General features: G+C 46.1%; 1 protein-coding gene across 2 annotated transcripts in view; it reads right to left on the minus strand.

The window, feature by feature from the left end:
- Ap2a2 (adaptor related protein complex 2 subunit alpha 2) overlaps positions 1–26931 on the minus strand; it is a 72297-nt gene extending 45366 nt beyond the window's left edge. For both annotated transcript variants that reach the window (XM_059264408.1, XM_059264399.1), the window contains exons 1-2: positions 26740–26931; positions 1135–1203 (exon numbers count right to left, since the gene is read on the minus strand). In XM_059264408.1, the coding sequence (XP_059120391.1) occupies positions 1135–1203; positions 26740–26806 (136 nt within the window). In that variant the 5' untranslated portion in view covers positions 26807–26931. The remainder of the gene's footprint in view (positions 1–1134; positions 1204–26739) is intronic.
- Positions 26932–27429: the final 498 nt, after the last annotated feature.

A 27429-nucleotide genomic window follows, 5' to 3' on the forward strand; every position in this document is an offset into this window, starting at 1 on the left:
AACTTAGAGAGTTAGCTGGGCTTCCCCAAAGGTCCTGCAGACAGGAGTCTAAGCCTGTGCTGTTGTGTGCAGTACAGGTAAGAGTGCTCAGAGAAGACATACCTTTTTAACAGAAGCAGCATGGTAAAGCAGGTCTCTGACTTCAACTGACAGGGCAGATACACTGGGGTTATTCGTCACACTTTAGATAAACAACAGCAAGGGCCTTCAGTGTATTTAACAGACATAGGTACCCAGGGATCCCTGGCCTGTCAAGGCAGCTCCACCTCAGCATAGTGCTGAGCAGCACTTTCCAGACAAGACACCAGGTCAGTTTTATTTCCACCCCCCAAGGAAAGAGCAATATCGCAGCTAGGAAGGGGCCGACCACCCAACTCAACACAAGCTGTTCTTACTGCCTGGATCCCGCAGTGGCTGGATGCACTATACTAAAAACTTGATGTGTTTTAGGAGTTTTAAAGAAATGTTAAAAGCTGGGTGGTGGTGGTATACACCTTTAATCCCAGCACTCCAGGGAGGCAGAAGCAGGAGGATCTCTATGAGTTGGAGCCCAGTCTGGTCTACAGAGCGAGATCCAGGACAGCCAGGGCTACACAGAGAAACCCTGTCTTGAAAAACAAGCAAACAAAAGAATGTTAAGACTGTTTCTGTCTTTCTCACTTTTCTGACAGTTGCGACAGAAACACCTAACAAAAGCAATTTCAGGAAGGGTTTATTTTGGTTCACAATTCAAAGGTCTGTCCATCATGATGAAGAAGTCAGTGCAGGAACTTGAGGTGGCTGGTCACACTGCATCCAGTCAGAAAACAAGTAAGATGAACCCACAGACAGACCTAAGCATCACTAATCTCCTGTGCACACTTGCTTCTATAAGCAGGGATCACTAGGGCTGAACTGGGAACACTCTTGAAGCTGGAGGGATGTAGTCAGCTCACTTTCTTCTTTTAATTCAGTCCAGGACCTCAACCCATGAAATGGTACCACACACATTTAGGGTGTCTTCCTTCTTCAATGAACCTAATCTAGATCCCTCACAGACATGCCCAGATGGATTCCAGATCTCATCAGGCTGACAACGAAGATCAACAATCATCACAAGGCCCTTACTATGTTGTAGGAAAGAGCAGCACTTACCTTTAAATTTTGATCTAATATTTGCCAGTTCCTTGTTTATCCTCTTTATTTCAGCTTCTTTACTTTTACCTAGGAAAAAAAGAATATAAACACATTGTTTCATGGCCTCTAAAGAAGCACTCATTCCTGCTAGGACCCACACTGAGAACTGATGCCAGACCACGGTTTTCAGTGGTGCTGGGGTGGGGAAGGGCTGTGAGGCACATGGATGTCTAACTACATGGGACATGAACTCAGACAAAGCCCTGGGGTCTCCACTCAGCCTCATAACTGGAAGACAGGAGGCAAGACCAAGGAATGAAGTAAACTGCTTCAAGACCAGCAGCAGAACCCAAGACCCTAGTTGACTAGCCTAGCATAATCACAGCAAGGCGAGTACCCCATCAGGACAGTGATGAACCAGGTCCACAGCACCTCACAAGGGGTGCACTACACCACTGGTTCAATTCTTTCCTACCTGTGGCCGTAGCTCTGAGGCTAGAAAGGTCCACAGCACCCACTGAGGGCTTCCCCAGTAAGCCATCAGCTATAGCTCACAGAAGCTGACTTCCAGGAGCACAGATGAAATAACAGTGTAACCCACAGGCTTCCAAGTGTCTTCTCTCATGAAACTCACAATCCTGTAAAACCTAGCAAGTCTGCCCCCAACACGAAATGAAATTAGAAGAAATGGAAGAACAGCTACTTCACAGTCAAACTTCTACCACATGTGATATCCACTGCTGGACATCACCCAGCCTTCCACAAACACTGGCTTGTTACATGCCTGTCTTTTAACTTTACCTGGACTGGCATGTAAATCAGTCTAGAGAGTGCTGGGAAATTAACCGGGACCACACATCTTACCAGGTAAGGATAACTGTGTAAAAACAAGTCTGTATGTTTAAAACACTTTTTGAAACAGCAAGAAAACAATTTAAAGGGACCAGAAGGCAGCACAGTGGGTAGGGCACTTGCTGGACAAGCCTGGCAATCTAAGACTGATCCCCAGAAACCCAGGTAAAGGTGGAAGGTGAGAACTGGCTCCAGTTGTCTGTCCTCTGGCCTCTACATGCACATCACACTCCTTACACACATGCAATATTAATAAATAAAATGAAAACTTTAAAAATAGCTTTGCCAGGCATGGTGGAGCACTCAAGAAGCAGAGGTAAGGCCAGCCTGGTCTATTAGTGAGATCATGTCTCAAAAAAACAAAATCTCAACAACTGAGAGCTGCTCAAAGACGTAAAAGAATCCTCCTTCTCTGAGAGTGTGGGTGCTCACTGGCAGGTTTCCTGAGCACCAGTAAATGGCCCCACACAAGTACATATGAGCAACATTAACTGGACTTAGTTATCAGACAAAAACAAAACAGAAGACAATGTAAAATTGAGAGGGAGATATGTAGGGGAAGGAATACAAGGGAAATTGAAGGAGGGAAATGAGAAACGGATATGATAGAAATTTCATTGTATACATGTATGAAATTCTCAAAAGAATAAAAAAGCAAAAGAAAAATGTAAAAGTTATATGCATAAAAGCACTACAGACAACACACAAACAGTACCACACATGGTACCCAATCAATATGCATGATCTTTGTGTTTTTTATGTACAACTTAAAAATAAAGTAATTAAAATGGCCTCAAATAAAAAATAAAACCAATCCAAGGCCAGACAGATGGTTAAAAGCATTTGCTGCTGTTGCAGAGGACTCAGCTGAGCAGTTCACAACTCCTCTAACTCCAGCTCCAAGGGATCTGATGCCCCACTCTGGCCTAAGAGAACATTGTATGCACATGGTGTATATACACAGCATACATACAGCAAACACTCATACAAATAAAATAAAAGTAAATCTTGGGGGGGTGGCTGGAGAGACGGCTCAGCAATTAAAAGCATAGTCTGCTCTTTCAGAAGACCAAGGTTTGATTCCCAGCATCCACATGGCATCTCACAACCATCTGTAACTCCAGTCCCAGGGATCCGAAGCCCTCCCATGCACAGACATATGTGCTGGCAGAACACCTGTACACATGAAATACATAAATCAAAGTTTTAAAGAAAAAGTTAAAGAACCCTCTCCATGGTAGTGAGAAATAAAAGTGCTGGGGTTGAGGAGAGTGGATATGACTGAGATACACTGCATTCATGTGTGAAGTTATAATAAAATATATAAACAAAAGAAAAAATAAGTCAGGCGTGGTGGTGAACGCCTTTATTCTCAGCACTCAGGAGGCAGAAGCAGGTGGATCTCTGTGAGTCCCAGAACAGCCAGGGCTACATAGAGAAACTCAGTCTCAAAAAAAAAAAAAAAAAAGATAAAAATAAAGGACCCTCTCAAGTTAGTCCTGAAGGAACAACCCATCTGCAACACAAAACCACAGCACAGGCCGACTCAGGCCCAAGGCTGTCAGAGCACCAACACTGACTTATCCCACAGCAAACCTTGCAGGGCCTGGCTTCACACTGCTGCTGCCCAGCTTATCAGCTTCCCAGCAAGACAGGCCCAAGCATCACTTATCTCCTGTGCATACTTGCCCATGAACAGCACTCACTATGGCTGAACTGAGAGCATGTGAGTCCAGCTCTGTCCTAGCAAGCTCTAGATGCATGGGTGAGCAGGACAGGCTAACAGGATTCTATGCAGCTGGGGTATAGGGCAGCAAGGCCTAGAGCCCAACATCCTCCCCTCACTGTCACCAACCCTGATGGAGCAGGTCTTAGGACTTGGGCTCCCATCTGCCATGCCTGAGCAGCTGAAGGCTCATCCAGGTGGGCACAGCCAGCACATGCTTAGCACTGGTGCTTCGTAAACTGCCAGGGGCAAGGTAAGAAGCTGTTTTTTCTAAAGCTTTCTTTCATTAATCCTGGTTTAACCAGGTATAGTAGTTCAACTTTATAATCCCAGTATTCAGGAGGCTGCGGAGTTGGAGGCTAGCCTGGCCTAACAGTACAAACAAAAAAAGAAAAAGAAAAAAAGAGTTAAGTATAAAAAGCCAGGCTTGGTAGGACACGCCTACCGTAAACCTAGCATAGGCCTCATCTCTACATCTCCTTTGAGCATCAGGTTCTGCCACATCTGCTCTAAAGAGATATCGAGGTATCCCCTGCAAGTGGCCCAGCCTTAGTAGAGAGGCTCTTGGAACACACAGATGTCACCTGAGGTCCAAAAAAAAAAACTTAGGCTGCAGCTGCACAGTTCCTGTGGTGATACAGGACCACCTGTGTAGAACGGCTGTGGAAACGGCCATTAAGGCAGCTCCTCCTTCCAGGACAGAGGCTATGGACTGCAACACAGACAACATTTACAGAGAAAACGGGCTGCAGTTTCATTTCAGCAAAGAGATGCTTGAAGGAAAAAGATGTTTGTGAACCTACTTTTTATCCAGAAGCAATTTGCCTACTGGATAGTGCAGAAAGGGTTGTGAGAGGTTTCAGTTGTTCTAGAGAGAATTAAAATTTAGGCCATGAATAAGAAATGAAAAGAAAAAATCTTAAAAATGAAAGGATTTTCTTAAATTGTTTTGTGTTTTACATAAACTAAAACAGCTTTAACCTGAAAAGCATTTCATACTCCCTCTTTTTTTTTTTCCCCCCTCCCCCACTTTGAGACAGAGTCTGGCAAAGAATGTAGTGGCCTCAACTAGCCTGAAACTCATGATACTCATGATAATCCTTTTGCCTTGATGTCAGCCACCACATCTGGCTCTCATTTTTCTTATAACAAAGGAAAGGGGACCTCTATCAAGAAACATAGAAATTCTTTCTGGTATTATCTATAATTGATCATTCCATATAAATCTGCTCTGTAGTGATGTAATACAAACATCCTTTAAGCTAGGTGTGCAATTACAGGTTCTAAATGTGTTATTTAAATTAAAAAATGATACTCTTTCAGGAAAAAAAAACTTAAAAACTCAAGATACTGGCTAACAAGAGTCAGACAATAAGAAACAATCTTATGAAAAAGAATGGACTGAAGAGGTAAGAATGCCCGCCTGGCATGACAATGCCCAGGTTCAATTCCAAGCACCACACACATACAAAAAAAGACAGGATGACTGCCATGAGTTCAAAACAGCCTGGAGTACAGAGTGACACTTTGTCTTTAAATTTAAAAAAGGCTGGTGAGATAGTAGTGAGCGAAGGCATCTACTACCAAACTGAAGAACTAAATGCCATCCCTACAAGTTGCCCACTAACCTGACAAGCACAGTGGCACTAGCAACCCCACGTATACAAAATGAAGCTTCAGAGTATGATGAAAGGTCTACTGTACACAGCAGCTTTTGTTTCGTGTGTGGGTGCTGTACATGCAAGTTGTTTGTTGTTCTTTAGTTTCTTAGGCAGGATCTCACGTAGTGAAGCGGGGGGATGCCTCAAAAAACAAAGAAAAATTAGCTGGGTGTGGTGACTTTCTCTGAGTTCAAGGTTAGCCTGGTCTACACAGTAAGTTTCTAGTCTGGTCTATACAGCAAGTTCCAGGACCATATCTTAAAAATAATAGTAATTAAAAAAAGGAAGTACTACATGGAGCTCTTGGGACACCAGATAGTGTTGGACATCAGACTAGGTATAATATATCTAAGATACTCAAGCAAAAGAAACAAGACATTAGGACTTTATATCCAGCAAAGTTATCATCAAGTATAAATGTCATAGACCAACTACATACATTAAGTCCAGACTGTTGCGGAATATTCCTTTACACTGTGTGAAGATGTGTCTCTGTGACTGGTTTAATAAAGAGCTGAATGGTCAATGGTTAGGCAGGAGGAGGTTAGACCAGACTTCTGGGGACAATGAGGACTCAAAAAGGAAGAAAGGGGGGCCACCAGCTGGATGCAGAGGAAGCAGGACATACATGAGGATAGGTAAAATCCACAAGCCATGTGGCAGCAAGTAGATTAACAGAAATGGATTAAGTTATAAGAGCAAGTTAGAAACAAGTCTAAACTAAGGCCGAGCTTTCATAATTAATAAGAAGTCTCTCTGCGTCATTATTTGGGAGCTAGCTGGCGGGACAGAGAAAGACCCCTAACACTAGACCACCCTGCTCCCTAAATGCTTTGTGGGCCATGGATCGTAGACATCCAGAGTCACATGAAGGACCACAGAAAACATCAACATATGAATATGAGTGTGCAGAGGAGCATGAGTTAGAGGGTGATTGCAAGAGTGAGCATAAGTGTTTGGGAGACAGTCTAAATGTACAGGATGGGTGAGTGTGCAAGGGGAGGGCATGCATGAGTGTACAAAGAAAGTAACTACAGAACCATTGTGTCCAGGCAATGTAAACAATGTGCAACTGTCACACACAACCTCCCACAGGAACACAGCCCAACAGGGAGGTGGCAGTAGCTCAGCCTTCACCTGGGGTAGCAGCACCTAGCTACCAGAATGATCACTCAGAAAACTTAAGTTTCCCTACTCAGTTGTTCCCAGTGGGAAGGAAGACCTGTTTCACCCACAACCCAGAAGCAGTACTATCCTCAAAGCACAGGTCAGCCCTAGCTCAATGTGGTTGGTCCCAAAACAGGGAACAGTGAACCACCCCAAGTACAGATGATGAATACACACCTAGAGATCTCAAGCTCACTCTCAGTGGGCCTGGCCTTCCTTGTGTTTCTGACCTACCCTGCCTCTGCTCTATGGGACCCTAGCCAGGCCATTCCAGCCCCACTATCCTGGTATCACCCTAAGTCCTCCACAGTCACCTGAGTCTGCTCAGGCACTCTCCATAATAGACATAAGGACATCCCTGCCTTCATCTGGATCCTTCAATCCATCTGACCATGGCTTTCCCTACAGAAAACTCAAGTCTTCCAAGAACAAGGAATGACTCTATCCCTTTAAAGAACTTCCATTTGCCACCAACACACTCCTAGAGCAGCTCAAAGAGATAAGGCCCCTAATGTACTCCTGTCCTCAGGCATCCGTCTGGCTGTCCCTGCTGCCTCTTCCACTAGAAACTGAGACCATCTCACCTTCTCCTGGATCAGATGCCCTCAGGCCATCTCTCCTTTCCCTGGATAGGAGCCCCTATGTCTACTACCTCCCAGCACTGGCAGACAGAGGAGCAGCAGGGGCTAGAGAGAGGAGAGCAGGTCAAAACTTCCCATGTGAGGAGTAACCATGAGCTAAGCATGTAGACACAGACTCCGGTACTGCTGCCCCAAGATGGGCTCATGTTTTCCTAGCTCTGTGATAGCTCTAGGCCTGGTCTGACACAGAGGAACCCATGAGTGACACAGGCCATAAACACTGCCCTCCACAGAGTGTTACTTTCCCTCAGTTGAGTACAGGGGTCACCAAATGTTGAACTCTGGAAATGCCATAGAGGAAGTCCCACCAGATAAAGTGATACACAGAATTTAGAGTGCAGGGAATACTAGCAGACCTGCCCTCCTATGTCCAGATATTTTGCAGGAGGCATCTGATCTGCATCACATATTACCAATGTGCCACTGAACAGCAGCACCTGGCCCATGCTCCTCATTCATGTCACTTTTCTTTTTTTTAAAAAAAAAAAAAAAAAAAGATTTAGCTATTTATTATAAGCGCCAGATCTCATTACAGATGGTTGAGAGCCACCATGTGGTTGCTGGGAGTTGAACTCAGGACCTCTGGAAGAGCAGCCAGTGCTCTTAACCTCTGAGCCATCTCTCCAGCCCCTCATGTCACCTTTCTAACCCTCAGGCAGAGGGCCTCATCTCTTATATCTTATATCTAAGAATAGATATAAGGAGGGGGGAAAAAAACACTCTTGTGACAAAGAATTAGCTTGGGGCCAGATGTGGTGGTGTATGCCTTTAACCTCAGGAGGCAGAGGCAGGCAGATGTCTGTGAGTTTGAGCCCACTGGAGTCAGCCTGGTCTACATAGAGAGTTCTAAACCAGTCAGAGTTACAAAGTGAAGCCCTGTCCAAATAAATAAATTAAATTAAAGTTAGATAGATATAGGGAAGGACAGGGGTTACTGACCTATTCTGACTTTGGAAATCAATTTTGAAAGGGTAACCACCAGCCTGAGTGGTTAACAGACCTGTGTCAACAAGCCTGCCAGACAGTCTGAGCTATGGGATTCTGGTCTTAGCTACCTTGACTCTCTGAAATGCAGCAGCAATTTCAGCATGGACTTCGGAGTGCCACTGGCTAATAAGTGACCCAGACTAGCTACAGACATTGGCCAGGAGCAAGCTGTAATTTGCCTCAGTGAATCTCAAAGAATGCACAGAATGGGGACAGGCTGGGATTGAGCATCTGGAGAAAATCATTCCTCAGCAACAGGCTAGTTAATCATTTCTTCTCCACAGATCAAACTCATCCCTGTTGGTACTGGTAGGGAATGGCCTGGATTACAAAATACCTGCCTAGCCTGGGCATGCTGGCAGACATCTCTAATCCTAGCATTCAGGAGGCTAAAGCAGGAGGATCACAAGTTCGTGGCCAACCTGGACAGCGAAGTAAGACCTCACAGAAAGAGACAGACAGAGAGATATTAAAACTGTGAGCTTTGACATGTACAATAAAACTATCTAAAGTGAAGAGTTTCAGTCAAATGTATGTAAAGACTGAAACTCTTTATTCTAGGCCGTCCACCTTAATGAAGATGAGACTCTTGATAAGCACTGAAGGTGTTCACCATAGTAGCCACTCACAACTCACCCACAAGCTGCAAGGCTCAGGCTGCTGGACTTTCCCACCTCAGATCTCCTACTGACAAGACTGCCATCAATCAGAATGCTCTGAGGAACACAACTTCAGATAATGGGCAGAAGACAATGAGTGGCCATGGGCTTGACATGGCTATGGTTAGGGATGCCTCTGTGGTTTGTGTTAATGTATGTGTGTGGCATGGGGGTGGGGGGTCCTGATCAAAATCCACACCAACAAATCCAAGTGAAAGAGTGCACAGATGGCCTGATGGCACATGCCTGTGATCCTGAGCATGTGAGGCTAAAGCAAGTTTGATAGCGGAAGAAAGGAAGGAAGGAAGGAAGGAAGGAAGGAAGGAAGGAAGGAAGGAAGGAAGGAAGGAAGGAGGGAGGGAGGGAGGGAGGGAGGGAGGGAAGCAGGGAAGGAGGGAGGGAGGGAGAATTAATTCATAGAACATTAAAAATCATTCTGCTGATAAGCCCAGAAGATAAACCCATGTGGCATTGACATACTAGTGGGCCCACCTTTTTCAGCAGCTTTTTGGGATATGATTCACAAACCACATCGTTCACTCACATAAAACATGTACGTCATTGACTTCCAACATATTCAGATCTGTCTGTCCTTTATCTCCCCAAAGGAAACCCATAACCATTAGCAGTCACTCACTATCCCCTGCCCCAGCCCTGGCAATCTCAACTGGCTCTTAATAGGCTTGCCTCTTCCCAGTCCTTCATCTAAATGGGAAAGTACAGGATATGTGATCCAAGTTTGGCTTCTTCCCCTCAGCACAATGCTGTCAAGCAGCAGTTAGCACAGCACTTCAATTTATTAGTGATGTGCCACTGTGTTCTGTATTTTGTTACCTAGTGGTTTTTGGGTTCTTTCTACTTTTAGGCTATCAAGAACAACATCCTGGGGACTGGACAGATGGCTTAGTGGTAAATAGCACTTGTTCTTGCAGAGGACCTAAGTTCAGTTCCCACACTCACATGGTAGTTCACAAGCATTCGTTAACACCAGCTCTAGGGTAACTAACACCCTCTTCTGACCTCCATGGGCACAAAGCATGCACAGGGCACACATATATACATGCAGACTAAACAGTCATTGACAAAAAATTAATAAATAAATCTTAAAGAAAAAAATTTAGGAAGCTAGAGGGATGGCTCAGTAGTTAAGTGCACTTATTCTTGCAGAGGACCCAGGTTCCACTCCCAGCACCCACATGGTGGTTCACAACTGTCTGTAATTCCAATTCCAGGAGATCCAATGTCCTTTTCTGGCCTCCTCAGGCATAGCACATATGAGGTACACAGACACACATGCAGGCAAAACACCCATACACATAAGATAAAAATACATAAATCTAAAAAAAGAAAATAAACAAAACAAAACAAAAAAAAACCTGCCAGGCGCTGGTGGCCCATGCCTTTTAATTTCAATACTTGGGAGACAGAGGCAGGTGGATCACTCTGAGTTCAAGGCCAGCCTAGTCTACAGAGCAAATTCCAAGACAGCAAGGACTACATAGAGAAACTTTGTCTCAAAAAACAAAACAAAACAAAATTTAGTAAGTAAGTTAACATCCCACAGGACCAGCCAAAGCTACAGTGAGACCCTGTCTGTTCCCCCCCCCAAAAAAAAAAAAAAACTAGGAATATTCACATGTAAGTTTCTGTATACATACTTCCTTTTTCTTAGACACATACCTCACAGAGGAATTCCTGGTCATATGGTAACCATATTTAAGACTGAGCCACCATCCCCACTGTATGTACCCACCCTAGACTCGCAGCCAGTCAAGGAGGGGACTTAGGCCCTTCCACAGTAGCCACAATCAGCACATAGCTTCTAAGTAAATTAGAGAATTTACCCCAAATCTCTTTCAGACACCAGAACAATCTATGACACCCACTCAGGTAAGCTGTGAACCACAGTGACTAGGGCTCATTCCTTCCTTCTCTTTCATGTATGTATATGTACACATGTCTATGTGGATGAGCCTGCCCATGTGTACATGTAGAAGCCAGAGATCACCCTCGGGCATCATTTCTCAGGCACCATCTACACCTTGTTTTGGTTTTTTGCTTGGTTAGTTTTGGTTTTTCAAAACAAGGTTTCTCTGTGTAGCCCTGGAACTTGCTCTATAGAACAGGTTGGCCTTGAACTCAGAGATCCACCTGCTTCTGAGTGCTGGGATTAAAGGCATGGGCCACCACTGCCCGGTCCACCTTTATTTTTGTTTATTTGTTTTATGGTTTGTTTGTTTGCTTGCTTGCTTGCTTGTTTGTTTTGGCCACTGAACCTAGAATTCATCAAGTAGGCTAGACTGGCTAGTCAGCCAGCCCCAGAAATTCCTCATCACCTCCTTCCCAGTGCTGGTATTAAAAGTATAATCCACAGCCAGGCATGGTGGTGCATGCCCTTTAATCCCAGGACTCAGAAAGCAGAGGTAGGCAGATTTCTGTGAGTTTGAGGTGAGGCTAACATGGTCTACATATTGATACCTTGCCGCCCCCCCCCCCCCCAAAGGACAACATCACAGGCAATTTTCTGTTTGGTTGAAAAGGGGTGTTGAAACATAGTCTATGTAGCCCTGCCTGGCCTGGAACTCATTATGTAGACTACGCTGGCCTCGAACTCAGATTTGCCTACCTTTGCTTCTCCAGTGCTGGGATTAAAGGCCTATGCCACCACTACTAGCCCTACACAGCTTTTTACATGGGTGCTGGGGGTTTAAGTAAGGCTCCCACACTTACGAGGCAAACACTTTACTAAGTGAGCTATTTCCCAAGCCCCAATGGTGCCTGGATATGCTATGGTTTTAAATGATGTGACATGAAGTGACAGAAAGCCAACACACCCACTACCTCTGCAGTCACTACCCATCCTCATTGCCCCTTACAGCAAAACTTCTGGAAGGGTTAAGTTAATTATTACTGTCCCCTACAACCCACCAGACTTATCTAAACCTCCTTCCTTACTGGCCTATGATCCTCCCCACCCCAATACACCTAGGACACCCTCAAAAGAGGGTGTGCACTGCAGTCTGTAGCATACATGATCCAAATCTGGGCCCCAGCACTCAGCAGCAGCAGTAGCCACAGCAGAGTAGGGACATGCACAAAACCTGCAGTCAGCTGCAAAACTAGGGTGGCCAGAGTGATGATTCCATTTCTCCTCCTGGGCCTGTACCTTCATGCCCTCACCCAGTGAGCCCTCCACTCCAGCTTTAAATGTCACCTGTAATGGTACCCTACATTTCTACCTCTTCTCTAAACTCCACTCTTTTGTAACAAATATCTCCCCAAACCTACTGGCCACAAGCAGGGCCCAGACTTACCCTCTCTTAAAGATCTAAGACACATGAGAGGCAGGCAGTGGTGGCGCACACCTTTAATCCCAGCACTCAGGAGGCATAGGCAGGCGGATCTCTTGAGTTTGAGGCCAAGCTGGTCTACAGAGTGAGTTCTAGAACAGCCAGGGCTACACAAAGAAACGCTGTCTCAAAGAACAAAAAAAGAAAAAAAAGAGAGAAGACCGACATCAGAGCTAAGCTCTGACTCCAGCCTCCTGCCCAGGAGAGGGGATCCAGGCCTGCTGTCTCACTGAGAGGGAAGGGAGTCTGTGGGAAGACTTGACAAGCACTGCCTGGTTAATAGAAAATCACTCAGCTCCAATAAGCCCAATGTGGCCTCCCCCTGGAGAAAGAACCTGCCGTAAAAGTGGAAATGAAAGCCAGGTATTGTGGCTCACACCTGTAATTCCAGTACTTAGTAAGTGGAGGCAGGAAAATCACGAGTTCAAGTTCAGTGTCCACTACATAGTAAGTACACAGTATGCTGGAGGTCAGCTTAGCCTATAAGACTCTTAGAGAGAGAGAGACAGAGAGAGAGAAGAGTGAAATCAGCCCCAGGCCTAAGGCTACTCTGGTCCTTCCTTGCCACACCAAACTGTCCCCAGCCCAGAACAAAGCTCTGTGGTATTTATAGACAGGAGGATGATTCAAAACCACGGTGGGACTCACACTGTCTAAATCCCAGGAAAATGTCACCCCATGGACAAAAAAAAAACAGAAGCAACTTAAAAGGAGCAAGAAGGCAACTAACAGTTAGGCAGAGGTTGTGAACAGCAGAAGGTAGAGCAGGTAGGGCAGCACAGGGTACTCAAAAGAGATTGAGGCACGTGGTGCACAGCATGTCGACGGGATCTAACACTGCAGGTGAGCAGCTGGAAGGACAGTGCAGACACGTGTTTCAAAATTGATGAAGCTACTATTTAAATCTGGGTGTCCCCCAAAAGCCAATGTGTTGTTAAAAGCTTGTTCCCCAATTTTGGGAGGCCATGGGTGGAAGCAACCTAAGAAGGGGGACCCAGAGTCATGGGGCCTGCTCTAAGGGACTGTAGTCCCCATCCTCCTCTACCTCTTTCTCTTAGTTAAGTGACTTTGCTCCATGTGTTCCTTCCATGAAGTCCCACCACAGACCCACCCACAAACAATAGGACCAAACCACTCAAGAACTGAAAACTCAGCCGGGCGGTGGTGGCGCACGCCTTTAATCCCAGCACTCGGGAGGCAGAGCCAGGTGGATCTCTGTGAGTTCGAGGCCAGCCTGGGCTACCAAGTGAGTCCCAGGAAAGGCGCAACGCTACACAGAGAAACCCTGTCTCGAAAAACCAAAAAAAAAAAAAAAAAAGAACTGAAAACTCCAAAGCTGTGAAAAAAATCAATCTTTTCTCTGTTTAAGTCTGTCTTTCAGACTTCGGAACTATAAACTCACTGATCTAAAAAACTCCAATCCCAAGGATAAGAGCACTAACATCAGCCGGGCGGTGGTGGCACACTAGGTGTCGTCTGCAAGAACAGCACATGCTTATATCCACTATATAAGTGGATCAATCTCTTCAGTTTCTATTTCAGACAAGCCATAGCTAAGAGATCAGGCAGCTGACAAGGGCCTGCCTTCCTGCTGTATCATTCAGGATGGAAGGTGACAGGGGAGAATAGGTAGATCTAGGTCAGGTACAGGGCCCATGCCTTTAACCCAAGCACTAAGGAAGTAGAACAAGGCTAACCTGGTCTACATGGAGTTCCAGACCAGTAGGGCTACATAGTGCAACCTACGTCAAAAAAATCCATTTTAGATGGGTGCGGTGTCACACGCCTTTAATCCTAGCCCTCAGGAGCTAGAGGCAGGCAGATCTCTGTGAGTTTGAGGCCAGCCTAATTTATAAAACAAGTTCTAGAACATCCAGGGTTATGTAGAAAAACCCTGTCTGAAAATTCAAAAAAATAAAATAATTTTATGTATTTATTTAGTGTTGGTATTAAAGGTGTGTATAACCATTCCTAACCAATTAATTTTAAAAAAAATATGCACTCCAGTGCCCATGTATACACACAATCTAGAAAAAAAATTAAAGGAAATTTGAATTATATGCCCTCAGAATACCCTTCAAGGATGGGGTTGCATCAAAATCATAGCCAATAAAAGCCTTATCCCAGCACTCAGGAAGCAAAAGCAGATGGATCTCTGAATTCAAAACCAGTCTGGTCTACACAGTGAGACCTTGTCTTAAAAAAAAAAAAAAAAAAAAAAAGGCAACACAAGTCAGATGTGGTAGCACCTGGAATCCCAGCACTAGGAAGGCTAAGACAGGGGGATCAAGCATCAAGGCCAATCTAGGCTACATAGTGAGATCTTGGTTTGAAAAAGAAAAAAGAAAAAAAAAATCACCTGTAATTTACTATATAGGAGTACAGAGAGCATGTGCCTAGGATCCCACAGCCCCAGCTTCCACCCCTAGCAAAGCTAAAAGAAAATAAGAATAAAAGTATAGCAAAGGAGCCTAACATACAGATCTGTGGTCTTATTTTTTGTGAGTCTCACTAAATCTCACCTCAAACCCACTATTCGTGCCTCAGCCTCCAGAGTGCTGCGATCCTAAGGGTGCACTTCCACATCCTGAACATTTTCTAGGTTACTTGTTTTTAAAAAAAAAAAAGAAGAAGAAGAAGCAGCAGCACATTTAAATTAGGTCTGCAGCAATGTCACATCAGAGAATATCAAGGAAATAGCACTTCACAGAGCTGGATACACCCTCCCACCATAAGGAAAACAATGTCAGCTTCAGAAGCCAGGCAAGGTGGTACATGCCTTTAATCCCAGAGAATCCCAGGCCAGCCTGGTCTACATAGTGAGTTCCAGGACATCCAGAGCTACTAAGTGTGACCTGATCTTTTTTTTTTTTTTTAAGATTTATTTATTATGTACACAGAAAAGGGTGTCAGATCTCATTACAGATGGTGGTGAACCACCACGTGGGTGCTGAGAATTGAACTCAGGACCTCTGGAAGAGCAGTCAGTGCTCTTAACCTCTGAGCCATCTCTCCAGCCCCGTGACCTGATCTTTAAAGGAAGAAAAAAAAAAAAATGAATGCGATCTTCAGAGGCTGAGCCAGCCTCAGAGGCAGAAGGACCTGGTACTCCCTGGCAGGGATATTTACTCTGCAGCTCCCTCCAGCTATGCTCTCACTTTCTAGGAGAAAGGGATTTGCTCCTCTATGCAGGGACAATTCAGGATGCAGTTAAATACAGCAACAAAAGTGTAACACGGACTGAATGCAGCCAGCAGGGTGGAGTACACCCGTCTTCCCAGCTACTCCTGAAGCTGAGGCAGGAAAATGACTGAACCCAGGAAATGGAGGCCAGCCTAATCGATGTAGCCATCAGCGTGTGTGTGTGTGTGTGTGTGTGTGTGTGTGTGTGTGTGTGTGTGTGTGTGTAGCAGTAGTAGTAGCAGTAGTGAAAAGTCTGGTATGTGTTAATAGTGAAGAGTCTGGTATGTGTTAATAGTGGTGAGGAATCTACCAGAGAGAGAACATACTGAGGATACCTTCCTTGTAAATGGACTCACAACAGCCCACAGTACCAATAAGCTTAAAACTGGTCAAAGATTTTCTAATTTCTATAGGCACAATGGGGTTCAAAGCTAGGCTCTGATCTGTTGATACGATGGCCAGCAACAACCATCTCCACCAAAAATAAAAGTAAAAAAAGTGCTGGGGGGGGAAGCGGTGCACGCCTTTAATCCCAGCACTCAGGAGGCAGAGGCAGGTGGATCTCGGAGTTCGAGGCCAGCCTGGTCTAAGAGCGAGTTCCAGGACAGGCTCCAAAGCTACACAGAGAAACCCTGTCTCAAAAAAAAGAGAAAAAAAAAAAAAAAAAAAAAAAAAAGCTACTGAACTGGTTTTTGTTATTGTTTTGTGGGTGGTTTGGTGTTTTTGCTATGGTTTGATTTGGTTTGTTTTCAGAAAGGTTCTCAAGTGATCTAAGGCTAGCCTCAAACTTGCTATGTAGCCAAGGATTGCCTGATCCTCCTGCCTGCCTCTGCTTCCCAAGTGCTAGGGTTACAGGCATGCACAATGCTGGACTTCAGAACTATTTTCTTGCTTGCTTGCTTGTTGTTTTTGTTTTTTGAGATGGGTCTCTATTATTACGTAGCTCTGGCTGTCCTGGAACTGTGTAGACCAGGCTGGCCTCAGACTCAGAGATCCACCTGCCTCTGCTCCCAGGTGCTAGGATTAAGGAAAGACATAAACCACCACACCCAGCTTCAGAACTATATTTTGAAGTATAAAAAAAAATAAAATGCAAACCAGAAAAATTCCAAAATACTCATCATATATTTTTATCATTTTAAAAGATTTCACCATCAATCTAGTACTTTTTAAACTGCAACTGGAACAGACTTGCTTCCATCACTTCACAGAAGAAAGCATAGCCTGCCCTCAGGCAGCTGCCTGGGAGCCTGGAAAGCCAGCAGCCTGGGCCCCAGGGCGACCTAAGGGTTCATCCCACCTGCCTCACTTTTATCAGAAGACAATCCAATGTAAATCTAGCCTCCCAGCCTTTCAGCTAACCTGTAGACAGACACCCAACCTTGGGGCCAGTGCCAAGAAAGGTAAATGGGAGAAGGGCAAATGCAGAGCCATGGTGGTTCTCACCAGGTTGAAGTTTCAGGGTCTAGACACGCACAGGGCAGAGGAACCAGACTGACATGAAACCCTGGCTACAGGTTTTTCCACATGAGCACACAATGCAGGAAGTGAGCCACTGGCCCAAAGCTTCGGTGGCCTTGGGAACTGCATGACAACAGCACCTGACAACAAAGAATGGGACCTCCACAGCAGGACCCCTTTTCCATAGGGGCACCAGGCAGATGTGCTCACATCCCTGCCCACCCCTCTGAAAATCCCACTACTACTACCAGCCTAGCTTTGTACCCCCACAGAACCCCTCCTGACCTAACCTACCCTCATTCCCACCTCTAATCCCCTAGCTCTTTTTCTTCAACAATACTAAAGAGAAATGGGTGAGGTTGGTGAATTCATGGCTGCAGGGGCCACAGTGTAGGCAGGAGTAACACCCTTCTCCACCCAGTTCCCTGAAGGGTTATGCTAGCACTGACTTTGTGACCTCAGGCTCCACATTCTCTTCATCTTCAGCAGTTCTGTGTACAGAGCACTATTTCCAGTGAAGCTGCTGTCTACTCACAAGCTATATATTTTATGCATCTTGTTTAGCCAAGCCTAACAATGTGACATCCACCCCAGGACTAATTATGAAACACTGCTGTGGCCCCCATCTCAGCATAGGAACACTCAATTAATCCTAGATACCTCGAAACTCTCCCAGAATAAAACTGACATGTGGCACTGTTTTCAGGACATGTCAGCCTTATTGGCCTCCACGTGGAAGTCAGGAAAGCACAGAAAGCAAACCCTTATGTATTTTTGTGAACTGAGTTTAAGGCCGCACACAACTTAGTACCGTTTGGTTTTGCTCTTTGGTTTGGTTTGGGGTTTGTTCTTGTTGCTGCTGTTTTCGGCAGTCTTGTAGCCCAGAATGGTCTAGAATTCATGATCCTCCTGCTTCAGCCTCTGCAGTGTTGGGATTACAGGTATGTAGAACACCCAACTTGATCATCTGTGTTTTAAGTGAATGCCATTCAATCTGAATTGCTTTCCAACTGGGGCGATTTTTATTTAGCTTCTACATACAGAAGCTGAAAGAAGCCATCCAACTTTGAACCTCCCATAGCTTCCATATCAGGCCTTCTATCAGGCCACATGCCATTCACTGCTGACCAAATGGGAGGGTGGGAGGGGAACAGTCCAGTATTTTATTAACCTTCAGTCAGGAAGGGACTACACCATACACTTCCACCTGAAAAAGAATGCTTGTTGGGCAAGGCCGCACCCAAGCACACAGTCCTCCAAAGTTACCTTGGAATTGCCGATTTATAATATCCAAATACTTTATGTATCTCTATTATTTCTCTATGACTCCTGTAGGACCACACACCTCCAATCAGAGAATTCCATCAAGAAAGGTGTCCATCCCACTCCACCTCCAGACCTGAGAAATCGATCAGGCAAGGGCCCATCATGTCCATCCCAATGGCAGTGCTGGTCCACTGTTTTGTTGTTTGTTTTCTGATTTAAGAGGGTTTTTTCTTTGTGATGGTATTTCACTGTGAAACCCAGGCTGACATCAAATGCAGTCTTGCCTCTGGAATTAAAGGTTTACACAGCATGCATGGCTTCAGCATAGTTTTTGTTTTCTTTCTTTCTTTCTTTTTAAATTACATCTACTTCTCTGTGCATGTGTGAGCGTCCACATGTGCTGTCGGACATGTGTTGAGGTCAGAGGACAACCTGAGGGAACTGGTTCTTCCCTTCCTTCACAGAGATCCCAAGGAGCAAACTGGTTGTCAGTCCTACACACACACACACCTTAACCCTCTCAGCTATCTTGGCCGTCTAGGCCAACCAACATTTTTGACAAATTTACTACAGATTAACAAAAATACTTTTGTTTTTAGAACCTTATATATCCTAAAGTTTGAGCTCTGGAGTTGGCCTCATGCTCAAGAATCTGCCACAGGTAAGATCCACCAGAGCTCAGCCCTTCTGCTCAAGAGTTCATACTATATATTTCACCTCTACTCATACTAGTATAAACTCTCTCCAAAATACTGTTTTCGGGGATGAGAAGATGGTTAAGTGGTTAAGAGCACTTGTTTTCCTGCAGAGGCCCAGGGTTCATTTCCCAGCACCCACATAGCATTAACAGGCATCCAGAACTCAAGTTGCAGGTAATCCAACACCTTCTGATCTCAGGCACCAGGCATGCATTCAGTGCTCAGACATACATGCAAACAAAACACTCATACACATAAAATAAAACTAATTTTTTTTTAAATAACCATTTTCTACAGCAGATGCTCATCTGCCCTTCTACTCTGACTCATTTGTTTTTCAAAGAGCCAAGGAAATGCCATTTAATCCCACAGAGACAGCCTTTCTAAGAACCCTGCTGCAAGCAGTTGCCAAAGCAGCAGAAGCATCTCTCTAAGAGGTACCAAGCATGGTGCCACACAACTGCCATCCTAGCAATCCACGTGGATTCAAGGCAAGCCTGGGATACACTGGGGGCAGGGAGGGCAGCTGAGATTACTGTTAGGTACTGACATGGGAAGATGCTACCGATGGGATAGCCAACTTGTCATAAAAGAGACAGTGATACCACCCTTCAGAGGAGGAGGGAGAGAAAGTGCTATGAAGATCATGTGGGCATTTCCTGGAAGCTCCAACCAACAGTGTAGCATAGGAGCCCTGCCTGTAGCAGAGACTTCCTTCCTCATCCCTCTTCATACTGTCACAAGTTTTCAAAATGGGTTTCTAAGGAATATGAATTATGCAGAAGATTGCAAAAGAAAATGAGCAAGGCAAGCATTCTTCTCAAAAAGTCAGCACTTTCAATGGGAAGTCAGAGAAGATGACAAAGTAAACTGCATGGACTTTAACTTTGAAGGTTCTTTTGAAATTCAACAAAAAGTTAGGCATGGTGACACATGACTATAATCTCAGCACTACAGAGGCAGCCTGGGCTACCTAGGAAGACCTTATTTCCAAATTAATTAATTAGTCAATTAATAAATATTCCAAGCATGATAGCTCACACTATACTCAGAGAGCTAAGACAATAGGACTACACAGTAAATTCCAAGTCAGCCTGGACACAGTATGAGACCTTGTCTCACAAAAGTAAAATTTTTTCAAAAATTAAAACAAGGGCTGGAGAGATGGGTCAGCAGTTGTAAGAGCTTGCTGCTCTCTCCCCCACACCCCCACACCCCCGAGATGGGGTTTCTCTGTGTAACAGTCCTGGCTGTCCTGACTCGCTCTGTAGACCAGGCTGGCCTTGAACTCACAGACTGCCTCTGCCTCCCAAGGGTTGGGATTAAAGGCGTGCACCACCACCCAACTGAGTTTTCTGCTCTTCCAGAGGACCTGAAGCTCACAACCACCTTCAATTCCAGCCCTAGAGCATCTGATGCCCCACAGGCACCTGCCTTCATGGGCACCTAACCACAAACACAATTAAAAATAAAGCAAGTCAGGGCTGGGGAGATGGCTCAGAGGTTAAGAGCACTGGCTGCTCTTCCAGAGGTCCTGAGTTCAATTCTTAGCACCCACATGGTGGCTCACAACCATCTGTAATGAGATCTCGTGCCCTCTTCTGGTGTGCAGGCTTACATAATAAATAAATAAATCTTTAAAAAAAAATTGAACCTGTCCTCTAACCCTGAGTTAGACAGCTGAAGCTCACTCTTTAAATAAATAAATAATAAAGCAAGTCAAACAAAGAAAACAAAACAAACAAAAAAATAAAACCAGAGAACCCTGTCTCAAAGAAAACCAAATAAATAAATAAGTCTTTAAATAAATAAATAAAAACATTCAACAGACCAGGTCTAATTTATTACCTTTACCATTACACAGGAAAATCAAGTACCAACTTCATATTTAATGTTTACATGGAACTTAAGCAGAATTTGAATTGTTATGTTCCATTTCTCCATGTCCAACTTATGGCTAATAACTGAGATTCTATGAATAAATAAATGTTTGAGACTTTAGTAATGCTAAAGTACAATTCAAAGGGGCATCCAAGACAGTAGACCCTGCCAGCTGAGCACAGCAAACTACATTCTTCTCTTAGGAACGTAAGAGACACCACTTGACCACCCTCCTGTATTCCTTCACTTGAGCTCCTACAGTAATTAACCATGAGGCATCCAAGCATGACAAAAGCACCTACATTGTCTCCAAGCTCCATCCCCACACAGGGATAAACGGCAATTTTTGCAATTTCCTGCCATGGCAAATGACTACTCTCACAAGGACCTTCTGTCTTTCTGTGGCAGTCCGGCCTGTTCTACATCAATTCTTAGAATATGCCATGTTCAGCACTGTTATAAAAAGATGTTCTTCAACTTGTGATGAAGCCATGCCCCAGTAAATCCACAGTAAGGTGAAAATAGTGTATCAGAAAAGGCACCGAATACACTTAACCCAGAGCCTCAAGCTCAGCAGCACAGCACACTGCAAAGTCACACTTGTCTATACTGGTGACCAGGGACTAAGGGGATGTTATTCTCACTGCCACTGCTTAGTGCTATGAAAGGATCATGACACAAGAAGCCCAGGAAAAGATCCAAATTCAAAGCCAGATTTTCATTGACTGTGCATTGTTTTCATGCATATTAACAAAAACAAAAACCCCATCAGGCCAAACCATCGGGGATCACTGGTATTCCCAATCATATTGGACTGCTGGTATGTCAAGGGCAGTGCATAAAGATAAGTTCCACTTGTCTGGGGTTGTGGCTCAGTGACAGTGCTCTAGCCTAATATGAGTGAGGCCTGGGTTCCACCCTCAGCACTGCAAAAACTAAAGAGGAAGACATGCTAAATAAGTTATATATGGTTCTCCTTCATGGACATACATCATCCATGGAAAAGTACATAAAATTCCAAACCCCCAACGTCAGAAGGGTTGTGGTTTCCTTGGAATACTATGAACACAACAGCCTATATGAGTGTCAAGTACCATACTGAGTGAAAAAGCCAACCTCCAAAGGTCACACGCTCTATAATTCCATTTATGTGACATCCTTGAGATCACAAAATTACAGAGCTGGCGAGCAGATTAGCGGTTGCCATGGTGGGAGGCGGTAGGTGTGGCTATGAGCGCTTATGCCAGGGAGCTTCATGGTAACAGAGCAGAGCAGTCTCTCACAGATGTGTAAGTCACACGAAGCTATTCAAACTAAAACCACACAGCAGCACCACACACACAGACACACACACACACACACACACACACACACATACACTCAGACACACGAGTACAGGTAAAACTACTGACATCTAGGGCTGAAATACTCAAGGCCCTCAGTTTACTCCCCAGCAGCAAATAAATAAATAAATAAGTAAATAAAATAATGAAATATAAATAGCCCAGTGGTTTGTACTGCCTGTTTTCCCATGTTGAAAATACCCTATTTACAAATGATGTCCACATCAGGAAAGGTGGGGTAAAGGATGCCAAGGACCTTCCTGTCAATTTCTTCACAACTTCTGTACTGACAGGTTTTGTGTGTCAACTTGACACTAACTAGAGTCATCAGAGAGGAAGAAGCCTCGGTTAAGGAAATGCTTCCATGATATCCAGCTGTAAGGCATTTTCTCATTTAGTGATCAATTGAGGAGGGCCCAGCCCACAGTGGATGGTGGTATCCTTGGGCTGGTGGTCCTGGGTTCTATAAGAAGGTGGGCTGAGCAAGCCATGGGAAATAAGCCAGTAAGCAGCACCCCTCCATGGCCTGTGCATCAGCTCCTGCCTCCAATCCTGCCCTGTTCGAGTTCCTGCTCTGATTTCCTTCAGTGATGAACAGCAATGCTGAAGTATAAATAAAACTAATAAACTCTTTCCTCCCCAACTTGCTTTTTGGTCATGGCATTTCATTGAAGCAATAAAAACTCTAACTAAGACAACTTCCTATGAATCCATAATTATTTCAAAATAAGAAATTATAGCCAGGCAGTGGTGGTGCATACCTTTAATCCCAGCACTTGGGAGGTAGAGGCAGGCGGATCTCTGTGAGTTTGAGGCCAGCCTGGGAAAGTTCCAGTTCCAGGAAAGGCTCAAAGCTACACAGAGAAACCCTGTCTGGAAAAAAAAAAAAAAAGAAAGAAAGAAAGAGAGAGAGAGAGAGAGAGAGAGAGAGAGAGAGAGAAAGGAAGGAAGGAAGGAAGGAAGGAAGGAAGGAAGGAAGGAAGGAAGGAAGGAAGAAAGGAAGGAAGAAAGGAAGAAAAGAAAAAAATTATTTTAAAACTTGGACCTAAAAAAAAAAACTAGATTTTTTCTTTTTTAACATTTGGTGGGGCACATGTGCCACAGCAAACACGCCAATGTGCATGTAGATGTTAAAGAACAAATTTTGTGATTCAGTTCTCTCCTTCCACCATGTTGGTTCCAGGGATGGAACTACGGTCATCAGGCTTGGCAGCCAGTGCCCTTACCAGTTGAGCTATCTTACCAGCCCAAAATTTTTTTCATGACAACTTAAGAGAGAAATGGCAATGGCTCAGCAGTTAAGAACACTGGCTATCCCGAGGATGGTGGCACATGCCTTTAATCCCAGCACTCGGGAGGCAGAGGCAGGTACATCTCTATGAGTTCGAGGCCAGCCTGGTCTACAGAGCGAGTTCCAGGACAGCCAGGGCTACACAGAGAAACCCTGTCTCAAGGAAAAAAAAAAAAAAAAAGAATACTGGCTGCTCTTGCAGAGGATACTGGTTCAATTCCTAACACCAACATGGCTGCTAAGAACTGTCTATAACTCCGGTTCCAAGGGACCTGATATCCTCTTCTGACCTTTACAGGCATCAGGCACATATGTGGCATACATACATACATATATACAGACAGACAAACATGCAGGCAAAACACTCATACACTGTATATATATAGAGAGAGATAGATATATAGATAGATATATATATTGTGTATGTGTTGTTATTTAAAGAAGAAAGAAACAAGCTGAGATGGCCCAGTCATCAGGAACACTTGTTCTTGCAAAGAATAGGTTCAGTTCCCAGCACCCACCAACCACATGGGTAGATCACAACCACCTGTAACTCCTGTTCCAGGGACTTCAATGCCTTCTGGCCTCTTCTGGCACCTGCAGGCACATGATGTACATATAAACAAGCAGGCATACACATACATACACATAGATTAAAAATAAAGGCAAGAGAAACAGAAGCAATTTACAGGACTCTGACACACTGAAATCACATTACCGAATTCATAGCCCTGGCTGAAGTAGATCAGGAAGGAGCAAGTCAGTTTTATTTATCTGTTACCTGAGCTGCAAAGCTACAGGTCTAAGTGACATGGGAGCAGGTTGGTGGTTGCCTATTCTAAGAGGGTAAACTAGTAACCCAAGTGCAAACAGATGGCGAACCTCCCAGCTCACATCCTGCCCACCTTGACCGTTCCCTTTCTCTCAGTGTTCACCACAGGCCTTCAGAGAGAAACATCAGGGTAACAATGCTGCTGAAACAGACGGAACAGACTCTACGACACTGCAGGTTACAAGCAACCCTTGAGAACCAAGGCCCACCGGCTGATGGCTCCCAGCTACTGGGCTGGTAGTGAAGCCAATCCAGCACTGCACCTTAGGGGCTGACCTGGGACCCCCTCTCCACAGAGCCACCACTCACTCTCATCATGAGATAACAACAAACACAAAGTCAGAAAAAGGGGAAGCAGTGACCCCCTCCCCACGGCCTAGGGATCAAGTTCACACCAGCTCTGGTCCCTGCTCCCAAGTGAGAGCTTCTGTGTCTTGCTTGGAGCTGACTCACTCACAGAGCACATATTGTGTGCCAGACACTGAGGGGCACGGAAGGGGTGAAGTGAAGAGCAAGGCACAGAGGCCCTTACTTTGGTGCTTCCTGTACAGCAGGACATAGACTCCACTGGAAAAGCCAACATCACAACAGAGGACACGCTCTTGGGAGAGGGCCACAGTGTCTATGGAGGCCTGAGAGGAAGGAAGGTACTTCAGAGATAATGGCTGGGTTACACAGAGACCTGGCTCCTAGAGAGGCCCAGGTACCCCCTCTTTCAATGGCTCCTCCATAGCGAGCATTGGTGGTACAGTGGTGAGCATAGCTGCCTTTCAGTGGCTCCTCTAGGGATAGTCTTATACATCCCCTACCCCTTTGGGGAACAATTTACCACTACTACAACTGAGACACCTGGTGCTGCCAAACATACTCACACAGAATGACCCCCCCACAACAAATGCCAAGCATTCCCCAAAGATGAGCTGTGCCAAGGCAGGGAAGGCCTGCTCTACAGTCAGCCAATAAGTTATTTGCCAAGTTCTCACCATGTGCCCTCTCTGATCAAACACAGGACACCTGTCTAACAAGTGGTAACTAGCTGGGTGAGAAACTGGCTTTCACTTTCAACGACCTGCTCAGTGTTACCCTCTTCAGAAAACACAAGGATGGGACTGGGGTGATGGCTGGAGGGAGGGAAGGCTGGGGGAATGGGGGAGGGGGGACATGGGGGTAAAGGTACTTGATGCCACACCTGAAGACCCACATGATGGAAGGGGAAAAGAGATTTCTCAGGGAGAGTCGTCCTCTGACCACCACACAGCCACCATGGCTTGTAGATGAATACACCTACACACACACATACCTATAAATGTAGTTTATTACAAAAATTTTAAGAAAAATGCATCATGTCTATGAATGTTACTGTTTAAAATTTTGGTAAGCCCTAGTCCAAGGATGCCTGTATCTTTGCAGAGCAGGGAGGGATAGAAGTCTACTCTTCCAGAATCCTACAGTCCTACAGGCAAGCTGGGGTCCTGCACCCAGTCGTAGGGATACCGCATAAAATGACATGTTAGTGTGACGAGAAAACTGGGCAAAATTCCTCAGGACACACATTAACCTCTAAAGTAACAAAAGTCATGGAGTCAGCTATTTGCTGGATACCAGGGGAAAAAAAATAAACAACTGACAGGAAAATGGCTTTTCTTCTCTTCAGTAAGGGGATGTCTGATAACCCTCGGAAGTTTCTGTAAGCCAAAGTCCTGGGCACCCGCCCTGCCTGACCTTTAACCTTTCTACCCATTTCACTTTGGGCGGATTTTTTTTTCCCCACCCAGGGGACACTGGCTACAGAACTGCTCAGCAGAGAAGGAGCAGCTTCCAGCATCCACACCCGGCTGCTGCCGGTTCCCTGGGGGAATGAGTCACTTTAATCGCAGTGGGTGAGATCTAATCATCGCCCAACATGCCGCCTCAATCAGGTCCGAGACGTACGCTGTCCCGATCCCCACCCAAAGAGAAAATCCACGCTGTTTTGGAAAAGGCTGGGTTAAAAGCTCCATTACTAGAAAGACCAAGATGACATCATGCTGGGGAGGGGCGTCTTGGGCCGGAAGCCCCTCGGCGGTGCCACAAACCCCACAGACACCCCACCCCGCCCCAAACTCCCATCGCTACCCCTAGATCTCAAGACACCTAAACCCCGCAGCTCAATCTGAACACCCACAGGCAATCCCCAGCAGTCCAAACCGATACATGCACCCACTCTACCAGGGGTCCGCACTCCCTGATCTTTGCCTAGCACCTCAGCTCCTATCCCCACCCTACTGCCAGACTGCACGTCCAGGACCCTGGCCCGCACGCTGGCCTGAATCTCCACTCCACACCCCACTGTCGGTCCAGTAGCAGGGACACCACTACCCCCGCCCCAGTCTGGGCCCCCGCAGCAGGCAACCAACTCCCGCCAGATGTGCATCCAGGACGCGCGCTCTGCACCCTAAGTGCCCGCGCGGGACCCCCGCCCCACCGCGCGATCTGCACCCCACAGCCCTCCTTCTCAGGCCTGCGTCGACCCACGTGGCTGCCCACATTCCCCTCTCCGTCAGGACCGCACCCCCAGGCTCCGGGCCGCACCTGCGGACCCCCAGCCGCGCCCCCGCTCAGGCCCGCCCGGCGCCTGGCACTCACAGTTACGGATATCGGAGATGAAGACCGCTAGGCCCCGCATCCCGTCCCCCTTGGATACGGCCGGCATCTTCGCGCCCCGGGAGCGGCCTCGGCGGCGGGCTGGAACAGCGCGGGCGCGGCCGTCACGCCGAAGAGCCCAGGAGCGCGGAGCCGCCTAGCCACAGCCGACTCGGGGCCCCGAGCGCCGCTCGCTGGGCCGCGCGCGCGAGCACGCACGACGCACGCGCCGACGCGCACGCTGAGCCTCGCGCCCGGCGATGGGCGGGGCAAGAGGGCGTGCGCATTCTCGCGGTGCTGGGCGGGGGGGGGGGGGTAAGGGGGAGTGGCTCTGGATGGGGCCGGATCCCAGCCGGGAGAACCCAAGCTGTGCGGAGCGCGCAAGCGCAGCGCCTCCTGTTAGCAGTGCCAGGAGAAGGATCCTTCTAATGTAAACCTGACTAGCCCCCGGATCTCGCTGTCATGGGTGGGCCCGGCTTTACGCAGACAGGGATACCGACACCAGAGCCGGACCAACCCTGTGTCACACAAATGGTGGGCCAAGGAGAGGGGGCGGGGGGGCAGGAGGTGCTGCACTAGCACCTACAGCAGTCAACCTTCACCTGTCAAACCGGCTCCAGCCTAGCTCCCTTGTGGTGGGACTAACCTCCTTCCCCAAGCCATCCGAGTGGAGCCGAAGCCTGAGACATTTGC

The sequence above is a fragment of the Peromyscus eremicus genome, chromosome 1 (genome assembly GCF_949786415.1).
Source record: "Peromyscus eremicus chromosome 1, PerEre_H2_v1, whole genome shotgun sequence".
NCBI lineage: Eukaryota > Metazoa > Chordata > Mammalia > Rodentia > Cricetidae > Peromyscus > Peromyscus eremicus.